At 35.6% G+C, this 18,565-nt stretch overlaps 1 protein-coding gene across 2 annotated transcripts in view; it reads left to right on the top strand.

The window, feature by feature from the left end:
• KIAA1328 (KIAA1328 ortholog) overlaps window positions 1–18,565 on the top strand; it is a 354,421-nt gene that overhangs the window by 60,038 nt on the left and 275,818 nt on the right. For both annotated transcript variants that reach the window (XM_044920903.1, XM_021686314.2), the window contains exon 5: window positions 5,595–5,710. In XM_044920903.1, the coding sequence (XP_044776838.1) occupies window positions 5,595–5,710 (116 nt within the window). The remainder of the gene's footprint in view (window positions 1–5,594; window positions 5,711–18,565) is intronic.

The following is an 18,565-nucleotide window of genomic DNA, read 5'->3' as shown; positions in this document are numbered from 1 at the left end:
TACCCATTTAGCCCATCCCCCGCCCATTTCCCCTCCATCAACCATCAGTTTGTTCTCTATAGTTAAGAGTCTCTTATGGTTTGCTTCCCTCTCTCCTTTATTCCCCCTCCCATATGTTCATCTGTTTTGTTTCTTAAATTCCACATATGAGTGAAATCATATGGTATTTGTCTTTCTCTGACTGACTTATTTTGCTTAGCATAATACACTCTAGCTCCAACCATATCACTGCAAATGGCAAGATTTCATTCTTTTTGATGACTGAGTAATATTCCATTGTATATATATACCACATCTTCTTTTTTTTTTATTATTATTTATTTATTTGACAGAGAGATAGAGAGAGAGCACAAGTAGGCAGAGTGGCAGGCAGAGGGAGAGGGAGAAGCAGGCTCTCCGTGAGCAGGGAACCAGACGTGGGGCTCGATCCTAGGACCCCAGGATCATGACCTGAGCCGAAGGCAGCCACTTAACTGACTGAGCCACCCAGGCGCCCCTATACCACATCTTCTTTGTCCATTCATCAGTCAGTGGACATTTTCGGCTTTTTCCATAGTTTGGCTACTGTTGATAGTGCTGTTATAAACATCGGGATGCGTGTACCCCTTCAAGTCAGTATTTTTGTATTCTTTGGGTAAATACCTAGTAGTGCAATTGCTGGGTGGTAGGGTAGTTCCATTTTTAACTTTTCGAGAAACTGCCAAACTGTTTCCCAGAGTCACCACACCAGTTTGCATTCTCACCAATAGTGTAAGAGTGTTCCCCTTTCTCCTCATTCTCTCCAACATCTTGTTAATTTTAGCCATTCTGACAGGTACGAGGTGGTATCTCATTGTGGTTTTGATTTACTTCCCTGATGATGAGTGATGTTGAGCATCTTTTCATGTGTCTGTTGGCCATCTGGATGTCTTCTTTAGAAAAATGTCTATTCATGTCTTTTGCCCATTTGTTAACTGGATTATTTGTTTTTTGGGTGTTGAATTTGAAAAGTTCTTTATAGATTTTGGATACTAACCCTTTATCAGATATGTCATTTGTAAATATCTTCTCCCATTCTGTGGGCTGCCTTTTAGTTTTGTTGATTGTTTCCTTTGCTGTAGAGAAACCTTTTATCTTGATGAAGTCCCAATGGTTCATTTTTGGTTTTGTTTCCCTTGCCTCTGGAGATGTGTCTAGTAAGAAGTTGCTATGGCCAAGGTCAGAGAGGTTGCTGCCTCTGTTCTCCTCTAGGATTTTGTTGGTTTCCTATCTCACATTTAGGTCTTTCATCCATTTTTAATTTATTTTTGTGTATGGTGTAAGAAAATGGTGCAGTTTCATTCTTCTACATGTTGCTGTCCAGTTTTTCCAACACCATTTGTTGAAGAGACTGTCTTTTTTTCCATTGGATATTCTTTCCTGCTTTGTCAAAGATTAGTTGACTATGTGATTGTGGGTCCATTTCTTGGTTTTCTGTTCTGTTCCATTGATTTATGTGTCTGTTTTTGTGCCAATACCATACTGTCTTAATGACTAGAGCTTCAGCAATCAGACAACAAAAAGAAATAAAAGGGATCCAAATTGGCAAGAAAGAAGTAAAATTATCACTATTTGCAGATGACATGATACTCTGTGTAGAAAACCCAAAAGACTCTACCAAAAATTTGCTAGAACTGATACAAAAATTCAGCAAAGTCGCAGGATATAAAATCAACATACAGAAATCTGTTGCATTTCTACACACTAAAAATGAAGAAGCAGAAAGAGAAATCAAGGAATCGATACCATTTACAGTTGAACCAAAAACCGTAAGATACCTAGGAATAAATCTAACCGAAGAGGTAAAAGATCTCTACACTCTGAAAACCATAGAACACTTAGTAAAGACACTGAGGATGACACAAAGAAATGGAGAAACGTTCCATACTCACAGATTGGAAGAGCAAGTATTGTTAAAATGTCTATACTACCCAAAGCAATCTACACATTTAATTCAGTCCCTATCAAAATACCACCAGCATTTTTCACAGAGCTAGAACAAACAATCCTAATTGTTTGCTGTTTGCTGACCCTGCATAGCCAAAGCAATCTTGAAAAAGAAAAACAAAGTGGGAGCATCACAACTCCGGACTTCAAGTTATATTACAAAGTTGTTGGCCAGTTTTAACTTTTTAATCCTGTTGGTCAAATATTTCCCTTCCCTGTGCTTAGATTCTCATTTTCTTAATGAATTAATTTCTATGCTCCACACGAGGTAGAGGATTAGGTCTTCTTATGTTACTTTGTGGTCTGAGAATGCTTTAATGAAAAATGTAGATCATGATACCAGGTATTTTCTTATACATATACCTCAAGGGAAATATTATTGAACATAAATTTAAAAAGAAGACAGATTTCAGAGTAGATATCAAATCTGGAGGCTGTTTTATTGGCAAGTCCTCTGCATTTAAAGGTTGTATTAATATATATGCTCATATTAACTAGGCTAATAGGCCACAAAGAAGCAATACATATCTTTAGATAGGCCTGTAGAAGAAGTGTTTGCCTTTTGTGCTTAAGTCTATAACCTTCCAGAGTATAATAATTGCTAAGAGTAGTCTAATCATAGTAGCATAACACAAAAGATTAAAACAAAAAAGCCCTGTATAAATAGTGTAGCAACAAATTTTTCAAACATACTCCAGAAATTAAATTTAGAAGAGTGATTTTTCTAGATAGAGTACTTATGTTTTGGGAAAAGCTCATTGTAGACTCTGGCATTATGAGATATATCTATAAGCATTTTTGCCCTCAATGATCCTTAGAGTTTTCATGAATCTCCTTCAGGCCCAACAAAGGGAATAAGTGAATGTTGGTGAATACCTACGTGTTTTGACCTGGTAGGCTCTAGAGATAGTCTCTGTGTCTAGTTTAATGTTAAGGTAAACTTGGCATTCTACCTTCTTTTTTTTTACTATTTTTCTGACCCCGGAGCATTGCTTGCTGATGAAGCAGATCTTTGTACCATTCCTTATATTTATAGGGGCCTTTAAGAATAGTCTTGAACTGATAGAGAGCCATTGTTATGTTCCTTTTGGATACCCTGTAACTGACTAAAGTTACGTTGATTATTTTTTTTCTATAGTAGGCATTCAGTAAAATTTTTTTTAAGATTTTATTTATTTGAGAGAGAGAGTGTGCATTTGAGAGAGTGAGTGTGCAGGTGCGTGCCAGTGAGCACCATCGGGGGAGGGGCAGGGGGAGAGGGAGAAGCAGACTCCCCTCTGAGCAGGGAGCCTGACAGGGGCTGGATCCCAGGACTCTGGGATCATGACCTGAGCTGAAGGCAGACATTTAACTGACTGAGCCACCAGGTGCCCCTTGAGTAAATATTTTTTAATAAGTAGATGAAAATAAATGTTTTCTTATGTACTTACAGATTTTATTCTCTAGTCTTATTTTTAGGATTTTATCAATCTAAACGGGGAGAGATTTTGCTACACTTAGAAAACTACATTTTCTCACCTTGACAGTGCTTTTTCTCTCCTAACAATATATAGCATCACTTATTTCATGCTTATTTTTTTTAAGTTTATTTATTGTTTTTAGTAATCTCTACACCCAAGGTGGGGCTCAAACTCAGGACCCTGAGATCAGGAGTCGCTTGCTCTTCTGACTTAGCCAGCCAGGTGCCCCTCATCTTTATTTTATGCGTAATCCTACATATTTGTCACTTCTTATGTTATGCTAAATTTTGCATTTTTATGCTTTTTAGTATTTCTCTTATCTACTTTCTCTCTCATCCTATGGCTATATCTTTTGCCTAGATTATAGTATTGTATGCCTTGCACCTTGACCAAATGTTTGAGAACTTCTTTCTTATTCCTTTACAAAAGCTCTCCATATTTATAAAGGATGTATATACAGTATTAGAATATTTATAGTATAGTGAAGGAAATTATAGAACTTTAGCTGGAGAGAATTTTAACAATTGTCTAGTCTAGCTTTTTTCTTCATGAGTGAGAATAATGATGCTTAAAGAAATAAGCACAGTTTTCCAGTGTCCCCATGTATACATGGTTTTCCACTTTGCATTTTGGGGGTTTACTTGATTTGGAACAGCATCTTGACAAAGGTGTTTCAGAAGCTGGCTGGCAGATTGAAGATTTAGATGGTAAAAAATAATTCATGGTTCAAATGTTTGACAATTCTAGAAAAACTGGGAGGCAGCAGGAATATTTTGAAAGGTAGGGCAAGTATGCTTGAGAGTAATGGCAGCAAAGGGGAAGGCCTTGGAAAGGGATGGCAACAATGGAGGCAGGATAACCTGAGACCAGGGGATAAATTGTCCTCATATGTCTATTTGTCTGCATTCTTTGTACTTGTTATCAGTTTTAGAGTTTACCTTCTTAGAAGGAAGGGCCTGAGTCCCATTCATGGACCTAATAGTATCTAAACATGAATAATAGGGGTTGGGGAAATGATTTTAATGTCATGATGAGCAAGAAGACATAAACCTCTTTTTTGAACACTATTGTGTGCCATGCACTTTCATGTAAATTATTTCAAAGACAGGATGCAATCAACTCAAACATTCAAAAATCCAATTTTCATTCTTTTACTTCATTGATTTCAAGTATCTTCACCAGAAGGTTAGCAACAAAGGAAAGGCTGTCGAGTTCATGTTATTCAGAAATTGCTGTCATAGAGCTGGGGTCTGGAAGGAAGTAAATTCAGGAGCTCAGAGGAGTCCCTGTGGTTTCCTTTACACATATTGCTGTGTGATCTTGTAGGATAAATGTTGTACTCTCTTTGGAGGCATAAGCACCAGTAACAGAAAAATTCAGGGCTAACATTTCTATGCACAGAGTAACATGAGAATTAGGGTTGTCATTTTAAGGTAAGTTTTCATGTTGTTCTTGTTTAATTGGGGTTTTTAAACGATTTTTCCCCCTGTGCTCTTGTCAGAAGCCACCTTTTTGATGGGATCGAGTTGGAATACTTTTCAGAGTTAAACATTAAAGATACAGATTTTTTTGGTCAGTGTTTTTTAACACTTTGTAATTCTTTTTGGACTAAGAATAGTTGTAATGCAAACCTTTTTTAATGTTAATACCATCTTTTTATTCTAGTCTAGTTACTTATATGCTACTGAGGAATGCAGGGTATCAGTACCAAGGAAAAGAGTAAAATTGCCTGTGTATATTTAATGAAATGTTTCAGAGATATATAGACTGTATATCTCATTGACAGGATTTAAATAAAAATATGAAAAAGATTCAAATCAAAATAAATTGATTGTGCCTGTTTTGATAAGAAATGAAACTGTGTTTTCAGTTTGGATATTTTTCTGTCCTGGATTACAATTTGGGAACTTATATTCTATGTAGAACTTTCCATATTTAAGATACTTCTGATGATTGGGAATATTTTTGATGTGAAAATCATATTCATATTTTATTACAAAGGTATGCAAGATTGCCTTATGAGAGGTTAGTTTTTTAAAAAAGCCTAGCATAGATTATCCCTTAAGAAATCAGCACACCTCTGGAAGAAATCTAATTTTGGTAAATGACAGCTCTAGGCACATATTTTCTTATTCTCATAGGCATTTTCTTTTCATTTTTGTATTTCAGAGTAAGCGAGGAAAAGGAGGTGACCGAAGAACGATTCCGAGCTGAGCAGGAATCATTTGAGAAGAAGATCAGGCAGTTGGAAGAACAGAATGATCTGATCATCAAAGAAAGGGAAGATATCCTTTTTGAAAATCCCCTTTTTTTAATGTGCAAGAAGTTTGGCTCTTCCATGAAGAAAATGTAAACTCCAGAGAAATAATTGTTCTAATTTATAAAAGGGAATAAATCTGCATGAGCTGCCATTTTTAGGCAATCAAAACGACACTTAACAGCATGTGCTGTTACTTCCTTTGTGCTTGATATGGCCACCCAGCTGTTCTGCTGTCGCTATTATACTGCGGAGCACATATTTGTCAACTAAAAAAGACAATAAGAAATTTGGGCATTAAAATGTAGTGTTGGAGCTTTACTAGATTCTGTTCCACTACTCTAATTGAGCCTGAAACCTCTTTGTATTTGGCATTCTTTCTAGCTAAAGCTTTGACAGCCCTAAGGAATTCTACTCTGGAATCATAAAAATTAAAAAAAAAATCCATTGTAATTTGTAGATGTTATAATTGATAAGTGTTTACATTGCAACATAATACCACCAAAATTCTCATGGAGGAGAAGACTGTTGGGTTTAGAACTAGAGAGAGAGGTGTGTGTATGAGTGTGTGTGTGTGTGTTATATTGCATTATTTGTAAGAAAGTAAAATAAGAACTGGTATTTTAACTTAAGACTTCATTACCCATTAAGGGATATGCGAGTTAAAATAAGCATATTTCTGAAGTTTCTTTTGACTGGGCTACTTATCTTTGGATGTTTTTGCAGTGGTATTGATATAAAAGAGAAGTGACTGTCCCTAAAGTTAGGGTGAGGATTGGCCAGCTAACCTAGTATATGAATACTTGAAGGAACCAGTGCCCTTATTGGCAATATCATCATTAACTTAATCATTAATAATTATTTCAAAGATTCTTCGAGTGTTAAAAATGATCATACATGGACAATAACTATACCTTTGTGAATACCAGGGAAATAGAAACATAAAGGTAAATTAAGTCACTTGGGAAAAAGCATAAAAATGTAACTGTAAAAAATGAGTTCTGAATTTCTTTTTTTTTTTTTCAAAAAGTAGGAATACACAATTGGAAATTAATATAATCAGAATTTTCAGGTTTGATTCGCTGAGTAGAACATTTATAAAGTTTATTTCCCCACAATTCTAAAGGTGTACTTTCTCAATTATTTCTTTTCTATAACTTTTAGCATTTGAATAATCATCTTGGATCTTCTCTTTTCTTTTCCTTCATTGACTTTATTATTTTTATTTATTTATTTTTTATTTTTTATAGATTTTTTAAAAGATTTTATTTATTTGAGAGAGAGAGACAGAGATAATGAGAGAGAGCACAGGTGGTGGGGAGGAGAGGGAGAAGCAGGCTCCCCATTGAGCAGGGAGCCCAACGTGGGGCTCCATCCCAGGACCCTGGGATCATGCTCTGAGCAGAAGGCCGACGCTTAACCAGCTGAGCCACCCAGGCACCGCCTTCATTGACTTTATTGTACGAGGCTGTCAACTCTCAGGTTAGACCCTCTTTTGTGATTTTCTTCCTGCTACTTTTCTCTCTCTGGGTTAAAGTAGTGCTGTGTAGTCAGAACTCACAACAAACTGTGCTCATCCGTTTCGGATCCTTCATTTGTCACAAGGAATGGAGACTTGGACTTCCAAGAAAAGGCAGATTAGGAATATTTTTATTTGTAACAAAAATTCTCATTTTACAGCGTCTGCTTTTTTCCCACGAAACAACTCTGGAGATAAGTAGCCTCTGGCATTGCTTCAGTGGCTTAAAATTTTCAGCACTGGATCTCCACAGTTCTCTTAGCTTGTTCTAATGGTTGCGGAATTTCAGATTGTAGAATGGTTGCTGTAATTTCAGGTATCATCTTTGCCCTAAGTCAGGAAGAAAGGGGAGGAAGGAGTTCGGGCAGTTGTGACTGTCTCCTTTTTTTTTTAAGATTTTATTTATTTGCAAGAGAGAGAATGAGAGACAGAGAGCATGAGAGGGAGGAGGGTCAGAGGGAGAAGCAGACTCCCTGCTGAGCAAGGAGCCCAATGTGGGACTCGATCCCGGGACTCCAGGATCATGACCTGAGCCAAAGGCAGTCGCTTAACCAACTGAGCCACCCAGGCGCCCTTGGCGGTCTCCTTTTTTTTTAAAAAATGTGAACTCTTTCTCAGGGCTTTCCCCACCCCACTCCCCATATTCCCAATCCCCCAGCCTCCAGTAGTCTTCCATGAGATATTTATTATCCTGAACTTTATTACATGGCCATACTAAGCTGCAGGAAGGGCTGAGAAAGTAGGCATTTACCTTGTCCAATTTATAGAGTGAAAGGCAGCGATGGAGAAGGGGGTTGGTAATGAAGTCAGCCTCCAACTCTATCTGGTAGCAGAAGTAGGGGAAATAGAAACCTTTTTCTATATAAGGGGGGGGGGAGGTGATGATGTCTTGGCCTTCCTGAGACAAAAGAAATTAGTATTATGTCCAGTGGAATTGGGGTAAAGTAGGGAAATAAGATGAGAAAGGGAGATAGTGGACAAGTTTGAAAGCCTGGCCACAGTTAAGGCCTTATTTATTTGGTAATATGCTTAATCAAAATGTGTAGCTATCTGGAAAAGTTAAATCTAATTTTGGTGGACTATTACATTTTAGCACTCTTTGAGTCAAGATTAATGGATTTAGTGCTGAAGTGTAAATTCAGCATGGCTATGAATAGTTTCCTCTGTCAGCCTAAGTAGTAAGATACCCCAGGTGATTGTAGTAGCACAATTTTTCCTCTTTTTCCAATGACGTGGCTCAGGAATCAGTAAGCTACTGCCAGGGGCCAAATCCAGTAGGGTGCCAGCTACATCCAGCTGCGCCCATTCATTCATGTGTTACCTGTGGCTGCTTTTGCACTGCAGCTGCGAGCTGAGCAGTTGCAACAAAGACCCTGTGGCTGGCTTAGCCTAAAATATTTACTTCTGGCTCTCTACAGAAAAGTTTACTGACCCCTGATCTGTCTTATATGCTAAAAAGGAAAGGAAAAGGCATGTCAATAAAGTCAAAGACTTAGACATATGTCACAGTTGGAAGCATTTTACATACAATATGAAAGGATTTGACTTGAGCATTAATTATCATTGTGAATGAAGATTGGTGTAAATGTGAGACCATTATCAAAAATTGAAATGGTCTAGTTAATATAATTCATTTAAGATTTTTTTGAATCACCGAAAGATAGGTGGTATTTGTGGAACTGTAGAAGAAAGGAGAGAGGAAGATACGATCTAAAAACAGTGACACCCATGGTTTTTATTCCAAGTAGATTACTCAGGTACAAATCTCCTTTACTAGCATAAACCTGTCAAAGGTTAATATAGACGATTTTACAGTACATAAAACCCTATAAAACTTAGAAACATAAAACAAGGTTATAATTTAAAACAATATAATTTTAACTACAGATACATTTACCTATCATACATGAATGATTCAGACTCTTTCATATACATGACATCAGATAATTTTAGATCACTTTACAGTCTGTGAGGAACTATATGAATTCTGATTTTTGGAATTTTAAAGATGTGTTATACTAAATTTATGGGTTTTTTGTTTTAAAAGTTCTAATCAGTTGATTTATTGCACTGTACAAACACAGACCAGTCCCTTGGTGAAAAAGAGAAAAGATATTGTACGTGTTTGCATTTGAACCAGGCTTTTGAAGATTTGTTCTTAACAGTGAATAGAGAATTTATTAGTAAAACATAAAAATTCTTGTAATTTTCAGTTTTCAAACAGTGCTTATTTCCTGAGAACTTAACTATGTGAATGAATATACCATTCACCAAGTAAAGCAGTCTGATGAACCTGGTAGATTTTTGCCTACCTAAATGAGTACGAAAGGAGAGATAAATGTGAAACTTAGAAATATGTCCAATAGAAATTGTTCTGAAGCATATTAGCGGGTAATAGTTTAAGACACAGAGAATGTGACCATTAGAAAAGTTCATTAATATTTCAGCTAATTGTATTTTCAGAACATATGTCTCAGGTCAGGATGATATCAAAAGCTTACAGAAGGAAAGTAAAGTCTGATGTTTGCTGTTGTAACTGGCAGCACAAGGGAAGTGATAGAGAAGAAAGTACAGTGGCTTTAGAGACAAAATCCTGTTTTCATGCTGGTAAGCTGTCTAACTTTGAAAAGCTAGTGTCTAACCTTGAAAAACTAAGGAACTTAGTTCTGAGTCTCTGTTTTCTTCTACAATATGTGGATAGCTAATAATGCCTTCTCATTTCCTTGCCTTTCTCATTGGGGCTCTGACGGCTTTTATCAGGTTATACAAGTGCCTAGGCAGTTTCGAGGCCTACCGGGAGAGTGAAAGTGATCTGCTCTCTGCTTTATCTTCTGATTTCTGTGCAAGAGTAACTTCTCTGTCCTGCTTACACCTATTGGGTCCTCATTGAAAGGAAACTAGATCTGACTTTCCTCTCCCAGAAACTGGACTGACAAATTTTTTTCTCTTTCTGGTCTGTTCCCATTTCTTCTCTGATTGGGACTTAGTAAGAGGTCTTTAGAGGTGCTTATAGCTCAGATCCTTGATCTCATTGCCTGGGTGGTCATTTTAGAAACCTTGCTTTAGGAAGAAAGAATTTTAAACATTTCCTTTTTGAGGAACTTTCTCGGGATGTGTGTGCTGGAAATAGACTAGAGAAAGTTCACAAGAATTTTATCTAATTATGTAAAAAGAAATCACTGGTTTGAATAACAGGGATGTTCAAAGCTTCCTATTTAACTACACATCTCTACTACAGGAGTCAGACTAGCATGATCTGCTGTTGGACTTTTGCCAAGGATAGGAACCACATTGTAGGAGTCTCTATCATAGATCTGGGTGCAGTGCTGTTGGGTGGGTAGGAAGGGTGGGGAAGGATAGTTGAAATAAGTTTCAAAAGAAAGGGTAAATTTTTCCTTCCTAATTAATTTTTCTGGCCCATCATAAGAGAAGGCAGGAAACCCTTTAGTCTTGGAAATAGTTTTGGGAGAATTAAAATTCTAATCTTCTTAAAATGAAGATTAGCAGAGGAGAGGGTGTTTTGGTGTTTGACAGTGTGGTATACAAATGTAGCGAAGTATGTTGCCAAGCACTTATCAGCTCTGATGAATCTTACCCTTTTTGTTTTCAATAAATACTGGGTTTTTGTTGTTTATGTTTATAAATTGAATTCTGTGGTGACAGAATATATTTCGTATTCTTGGATAAAGTCAGTTTACTCAATTTAACAAGCCCTAGACAATATAGTTCTCCTAATCTAATTATTATCTCTAATGCTGTGGAAGTTGTACTTCTTGAGACCATTTTATTTGCTCTGTGATGCTGTATAACTTTAGCAGGTTTTGGACCATTATTATTGTATACTACCCTGGAATGTCATTTAAAATCATAATAACAGATTAAATAACTCTTTCCATTTGTATTATAAAGAAATAAGCATGCCTAATGAAAGAGCTGATTATTACTGTTATTGTTGTTGCCTAAACTTCTCTTAAGGATTATTTTGTTCTCTTAAAAATACTTGGATATTAATGCTAACTACAGGGAGGAATTGAGGATAAGAGTTTGCAGAAAATAAAAAAAAATTATAAAATTTTATCTATATACTTAATTTCATTCCAGTAAGCCTTTAGGGGTTAAGTTACTCTGTGGTAGTGCGGTGTATTTACAGCTTTACTTGTCTGGAACTCATCCAAGAATAAAAATGAAAAGAAGCACTCCTCACCTGCTCTGGTCCCCTATGTATGCACTTTCCTTGTATGAGAATTCCTGAAGCTGCCATATGGATAATAGTAAACTCATTATCTGGTGTCTAGTTTATAAATCCAGTGCAGATTAGAAGCAGAAAATTAGAAGTAAGGTTCGGAGCTACAGTGAGAATATTTAAACTGACAGGGGACTTCACAGGAAAACTGTTAAAAACCACATAAGAACTGAAAATACAAGCAGTCTAGAACTCTGGCTACCTAGATATATCTCAAGGCTTTCATATAATAAATGCAGTGCGGTAGTTAACATTCATAGTGATAATTCTGAGGCATTGAAATAATGTTAAATTGTTTTTATCCCCCATTATTTCTTAGTACTTCTAGTACTTCTTTTATTTTAGTAAGACATCTTACATTTGTATATTAGTTTACTATTTACAGAGCACTTTCATGTGTACTCTTTATTTTTTATTATTTTCTTTAAAGATTTTATTTGTTTGAGAGAGAGCAGGGGGGAGGGAGAGGTACAAGGAGACTCTGTGTTCCATGCAGAGCCCAAGGCGGGGCTCTATCTCCCCACCCTGAAATCATGACCTGAGCCAAAATCAAGAGTTAGATGCTCAACCCACTGAGGCACCCAGGTGCCCCTCCCATGTACTTTTTAATCCTCACAATAACACAGTTAAGTGAGGCAGATACTCTTACTCTCATTTTGCAGATAAGATACGGGTCTGGAGAGGTGACTGAAACAGCCCATTGCATTTAAGAGTGAAAGCCTTTGACACCAAGTGGCTTTCCATTATAACAAATTATTTCTCCAGCAGTGAATGATACAAAGATCAATAAGCCTTGCTTTTCTAGTTTACTTTATAGTTAAAGCACAATTTAATGAAAGTTGGTTATATTATACAGTGCTTTTTTATTCAAAACTGGTTAAAAATTTTTTTTGGAACTCAACCTAAGTTATCCAGAAATCCAGACATGTAGAATGTTCCTCAGATTTTCTTGTGTTTTGGCTTTTTCATTCAGTCACCAAACCTTTATCATTTCCCTCTGAAATTCTGAGCCCATTGTTTTTTGCTGTTTTCTTGGGCACCTCCCTGCGTTCTACCTTTAATCACTGTCTCCTTCTCCACTGTCCTTTGACCCACTTCATTCCATCACTGCTGTCAGGTTAATCTTTCTTAAGGACTATTTTTATTACATCCCCTTGGCTTTTTAATCCCTTTCCATGGCTTCTTATGGCCCAAAGTATCAAATGCATATTCTTAATTTTGACATTTAAATGCTCAGTTACTGATATCACATAACATATGTGACCTTCATTTTTATGCCTCCCTTGTGTGGTCCCTACATGTGAAGTAGGAAAGATCCATTGGTTTTTCCTGCTTATTACAGTTTATTTCTGTTCTTTGTCATTGTTTCTTTTACTAATTTTCTAATTTTCTTCTTCAGAACCTCTTTAAGACCTGTTCTCTGATAATTTTTTTTTTATAGTACTAGGCTTTTAGAATTCTTAAAGAATTCATACCTATACTAATTGCCCTAACTTGTGTTTCTTATGGTTCTTTGAGCAACTGCGGTGTTGCAGGCAAGGAGGCAAGATCTCTCTCTCTCCATCCCTTCTCCCTCCCCGCCACCTCCCAGCCTTGTACCTTATGAGGAGAACACAGCAAGGTGGCCAGGAAGAGAGCTCTCCCCGAAAACCAAACCCTGCAGGACCTTGTTGTTGGACTTGCCAGACTCTAGAACTGTGAGAAAATAAAGTTCTGTTGTTTAAGCCCCTTAGTCTGTGGTACTTTGTCATGGCAGCCCTAGCAGAATTAGTATTTAACATGTACTTAGTTCTTTGGTATTTTTATTCTTTATTCTAAGGATAAGGTGAAAAGGTATTGCAGTGTAACTGTACATGGGTAGTGTTTCTAAACATTATTTTGTTTTCAAATATTTCTAATCATTTTCCTTTATTTTTATTCTCCTGGTTTGGCATTAGTGCACTTTGAATAATTATTTTAAAAATATTTTGTATTATTTTTTATGAGATTTGCTTTTAGGGATTTCTCCACCTTCTGTATCTGAGATCCTTTTAATATCTGTGGTGTGTACCCATTGTATAATAAAACAAACAGCTTTACTACCCAAGTTTGATTTTGATAGTGTTTTTATTTCTTTGGCTTATTGAAGGCTCCAGATGTGGAGCCTTAGCACCACCAGAGTGTTGCTTTATAGTGAGTAACACTGGGATTCAAATAGATGTGTGTTGGGGCTTCTAAAATGGCCCTCTTGAGGCTAAGGGATTCATTTGTTTTTGATGCACACAGGTAAATAAGCTCAGCTGACTGAAATGCAAAAAAAAAAAAATTTTTTTTTGTACATCTCTTTAAAAAAGTTTTTTCAGGATAGTTCTGCACTGGCTAAACAGTACTAAATCTGTTTAACATCAGTTTAAAACATCATTTTAACATTTGAAAATTACTTTGGAAAGTTTCAGTAGTTCTTGCATGAAGAATTAGACCTTCAGTAAATCAGTCTCATAATAATTATTGTTCAGGAGAGTTCATTATTTTGTTTAGTCTTTTGTATTACTGATCTTTAAAGGGCTATTCTGACCTAATCTCTTCAGCTAAATCCATTTGCCATACCACAGCTTTTAATTGCCTTAGATTTGAAGAATGTAATTAATGACTTTATTATTAAGCACTTAGTATCAAATTTGTCTTAGTGTTCTTAACTTTAGTATGGTAATATCCTCACTTCAGTTAGAGACTTATACAATAACATTTCCTTTTTTATTTTCATAGTTATACCCAAGATTCTGCATTTCCAAGCTCTAAATTTTCAGAAGTAGTAAAACTAATTATTGTATAGTCATGTAATGATCAGAAGTTAACTGAGTATCTGAAATAGTTCTCCGTATAGATAGATGGTAAGGATTGATGCCTTATCTTTTGTTAATACAGAAATCCAAATTTATTGAGCTGTTTTCTTAAATCCTGGAGAAATAGTACTTTCTGTCAATACCGTCTTAAGAAGTCCTTGAATTTCTAAATAAATGTAGCCTAGAAAATCCAAATATCTAAAGATAATATTTGTTGTGTTCCTGTTGGCAGTTTTTCAAATAGTTGTTAGGATGTGTGTATTTTATTTTGGGGCCATGCCTATAAAATCTTTTTCCACACAAAAGCTGATAAACACAGGAAAAATGGCAAGAGGCAAAAAAGTAAACAGGAGATGAAACCAACAGAAAAGAAATTACTACTAGAAATAGTAATTGCCCTAGTGAGAAATTTGCACTAGAGGAAGTTTGACAATAGAGGAGAGAGCCTATATGCTATGGTGACAGAATAGCTACTCGTCTAATGCAAGGAAAAGTTGCCAAATGCCTCTGTCTCACGATAATACCCCCAAGGCATCAGTGTTAAAAGCACAAGGATAAGTTAAGCAGTCTAGAGGCTAAGGAAATGAGAGGAAGTTTTAGTTTGATGGTAAGTGTAATCATTGAACGGTATCACAGCATTTATAAGTATATCTTTGTATAGTATTATATAGTAATTTGGGACAGCAGGGAAGTGCTTATGCTGCTAAGGCAGCTTTTTTATCCTTAAAAATTATGTGAAAAGTCCTTTTTGTAAACTTTCAGTTAATCAGAGATTGGAAGTCTCAAATACGACTTATCTCAATGGGTATATCAAGAACACTCTAGCACTGGAATCATAAAACTTGAAATCTTGACTTAATTTTGCCTTAAACTATGTGTTTGATATGGATAAACCTTTGCAAGTCTTAATTTCAACATGTTAATAATATCTGAACTATTCACCACATAAGGTGATCAAATGAGCTAAAATATACAATTTTTTTTTCAAAACTGTAAATGTTCTATAAAAATTTAAGGTCTACAAAAATATTTCCTTGCCCTGAAAAAGTTTACAACATACAAAATGGATATAAAGCCATAGTTGATAAATCTTGCAAATATTTTATTTCAGATGCTATCTATTTGAAGATTTTTTTTCCCTTTTAGAGTCCTCATTTAGACTTCTGTTGTCCAGAGAATAACTAGATTTCTAATTTTCGAAGAGATTTTTTTGAAGCAAAATGTTTTTGGCTATATGAGGGAACATTCTTTAAAAATTTTAAAGCATTTTTAAGAAAACTAATTGCCAAGGGAAATCAGTTAGGAATTGCTAAGGAATCTCCAAGGCATGGAAGAAATCTCAAGGAAAATAATGCAGAAACAAAGCTGAAAAGGCTAAAAGTGGGTGGAGCATACTTAAGGATATTTTATGAATCTATGTCAGGATTAAGCTTTTTTGTGTATAGCAAGAAATACCAAAGTAACAGTAATCAAAACAAGATGCATATTTATTTTCCATGTAAAAGAACGTCTGAGTTTTGGCAATTTTAGGCAGGTACACTGACTCCTATAGGTTTTAGGGAGCCACACTCTTTTAACTTGGAGTTCCAAGCTTCAGCACTCATGTGCACATTGTAGTCAGCAGGAGAGTCTGCTAGTTTTGAAAAGTTTGTTCAATTTAGTTTTAACTTCAATTCATAATTGTTGGATTTAGAAATATTGCTTTTGTGTACTGATTTTATCTTTTGACCTTGCTAAATTGTCACTTGTTAATTTTAATAGTTGTTTTACAGATTCCTTAGGATTTTATCATCAGTTATGGCATCTGCAAATAAAAACAATTTTAGTTCTTTCTAATCTTTATGCCTTTTATTTCTTTTTCTTGCTTTATTGCAGTACCTCTAGTTAGGTATTGAAGAGAAGTGATGACTGAGAAAATTCTTGCCTTGTTTTATATCTTAGGGGTAAATATGTATTTCATCCTTAAGATTGATATTAGCTATAGGTTTTTAATAGGTGCCTTTTATCACACTAAGGAATTTTTGTTTTCTTCCTAGTTTGCTAAGAAATTGTTGTTTTTTTCTTTTTTTAGTTGTAAATGGGCATTGATTATTCATAGCACTTGGCAGGCTATTATATATTCATTTATTGTCTGTTTCCCTCTTGGGACATCATTTCTGTCTTATGTACTATTATATACTGAGAATCTAGTATAGTGCATAGTACTCAGTATGTACTCAAAAAATAATGGTTACATGAATGAATTGTTGTAATGCCCGAGTCACTCTGTCACTCTTGGGAGAAAACTTACACTTTATTGGGGGAGCTGCATGATCATAGCACTCTACCACCACCTGGTGATACTATATCTAAATTGTAGTAAAAGCTTCTTGGGAGATGAATAAACATATGAAAGCTAAAACTGCAAATGTTTGGACTGATATGACTGTTAGACTTTTGAAATAAACATGTACTCCTGATATATAACAAGTGTGTGTCTGAGATTTAGCAAATGTTTCCACATTTAGTAGGTACTGAGGTGTTTTGTGTTTTTCTGAATGCTAGAAAACAGTGAAGGATCACTTTAATTACATATGTTAAACAGAATAAATTGTGAAAGTTGCCGCAAGTAGAGTGAGAGCAAAGGCATTTCTATATTGCATTCCTGCCCTGTCAGCATTTCCTTGCTGTTAAGTGTTAGCTAAACTTGAATTTTTAACTACAAGGTTTTTCTAGCTTCTTAATTTCTTGTACTAAATATTTAATGTATCACAGGAAAGTCCAGCTTGTGGCCCAAAAGGGAATTTTAGGTTTGTTCTTAAAAGTCCAATACCTTAGTTCCACAGAATTCACTGAGACAGAAATGTAGAACTGAATGTAGAACTCATTTATCTGTTAGATCAGGGAACATCTTGGAATGTTGGTATAACTGCCTCTGTGTATTTTTATTTCTTAGCCTCCCTTTAAAAAAAGGGACCAGGTGCCAAAATTCAAATATTAAACATTTCTTATTGATGTTAAATGGTCAATCTTGTAAAATATTGATATTTGTACATAAAGTTGGCCCTTTTTATGATCAAAATACCATGGGGTGATGATACTGGGAGTACTGTTTCAGTAATAAAGATTATAGTGCGGATAAGTTCCCTACAAGGCCCCATGATGGTAATACCCCTAGATTTTGTCTTTAAAGAAAACTGCTGAGAGGCAATAATTTTTTTTGTATGTGTCCCATTTTCATTAATGCATGGTAATTGATGGAGTTGCAGTGACTTGTAGCAGTAATGAGTTCTAAACATAATAATGCACTCTTTTCTAATAAGTGAGCACTGCTGGGGTTTAAAAGCATACTAAATCAGTTGCTTTAGTATGAATTTATTAGTTTTTTTCAGCATTAGCTTTAATAGTAGTTATTTACATAAGCGTACATCCCATTAACCGCCATCAGGGCTGGAAAACATGCTGAACTGTTCATATTTTCATATAATTATTGAACATAATGGTTTCATTTGCATTTCTAAACAGTGATGTTTCTGTCAGCCTTGGAAATAGTGTCTTTACGCAGTCCCTATTTCACATCCACTTATTTGACATCGTTAAATTTTATGCTAATGTGCTTCCCTAGAATATCATCAGTAGGACAGATGCTTGTGCTTTAATATACAAATCAGGGATGCTTTTCCATCCCCCAAATGGCAAAGGAAATTTAAAAAAATCTGCACTTTTAGATATAGAGTCTGTCTCCATATAAATAGGTTTATGAAATAAAACTTTCAGGATTAAATGTTATAATCTGGTTTTCTCCTCAAAATGCTTCGTTCATTACGAATAGCTATCTACCTGACTAGGGTTAGTTTTGTTGTCTTGACTGAGGAGGTGAGTCTTAGTAAAGATCTTGTTCCTTATGAATATTTAGAATTCTGCTTCTGCAGCGTTGATCTTGAGATGCACATTTTTCAGTGCCTTTGAATATATCAGACCACAGTGTTAGTTCTGAAAGTATTCTCTATAATTTTATTCCTTTTGTTTCTTAACCTGGATTGTAATACCTCTTGGTGGAAACTGTTATGTTAATACTCTCTGGCATCTAAACTTTTTAAAAAGTATGCATTTAGGAGATGTTCAATGTGAAAAAAATAAGTCACTTGGTGGGGGAAGGGTGCAGGATGGGAGGCCAAGAGCATGTCAATGAGGTAACAGAACTGATATGGAAGGACAGGTTTTATGAAAAAACTCCTTGCTTTTTTAGACTGTGTGTACTGTCAGCTTTTGTTTCTGCACCATTTGTGGATGATTTTGTGAATGTTGTCAATCCGATGG

Source organism: Neomonachus schauinslandi, chromosome 14 (assembly GCF_002201575.2).
Source record: "Neomonachus schauinslandi chromosome 14, ASM220157v2, whole genome shotgun sequence".
NCBI classification, from domain to species: domain Eukaryota; kingdom Metazoa; phylum Chordata; class Mammalia; order Carnivora; family Phocidae; genus Neomonachus; species Neomonachus schauinslandi.
Note: the sequence above shows the minus strand (reverse complement) of the source record. Positions and strands in the feature narration are given on the sequence as shown.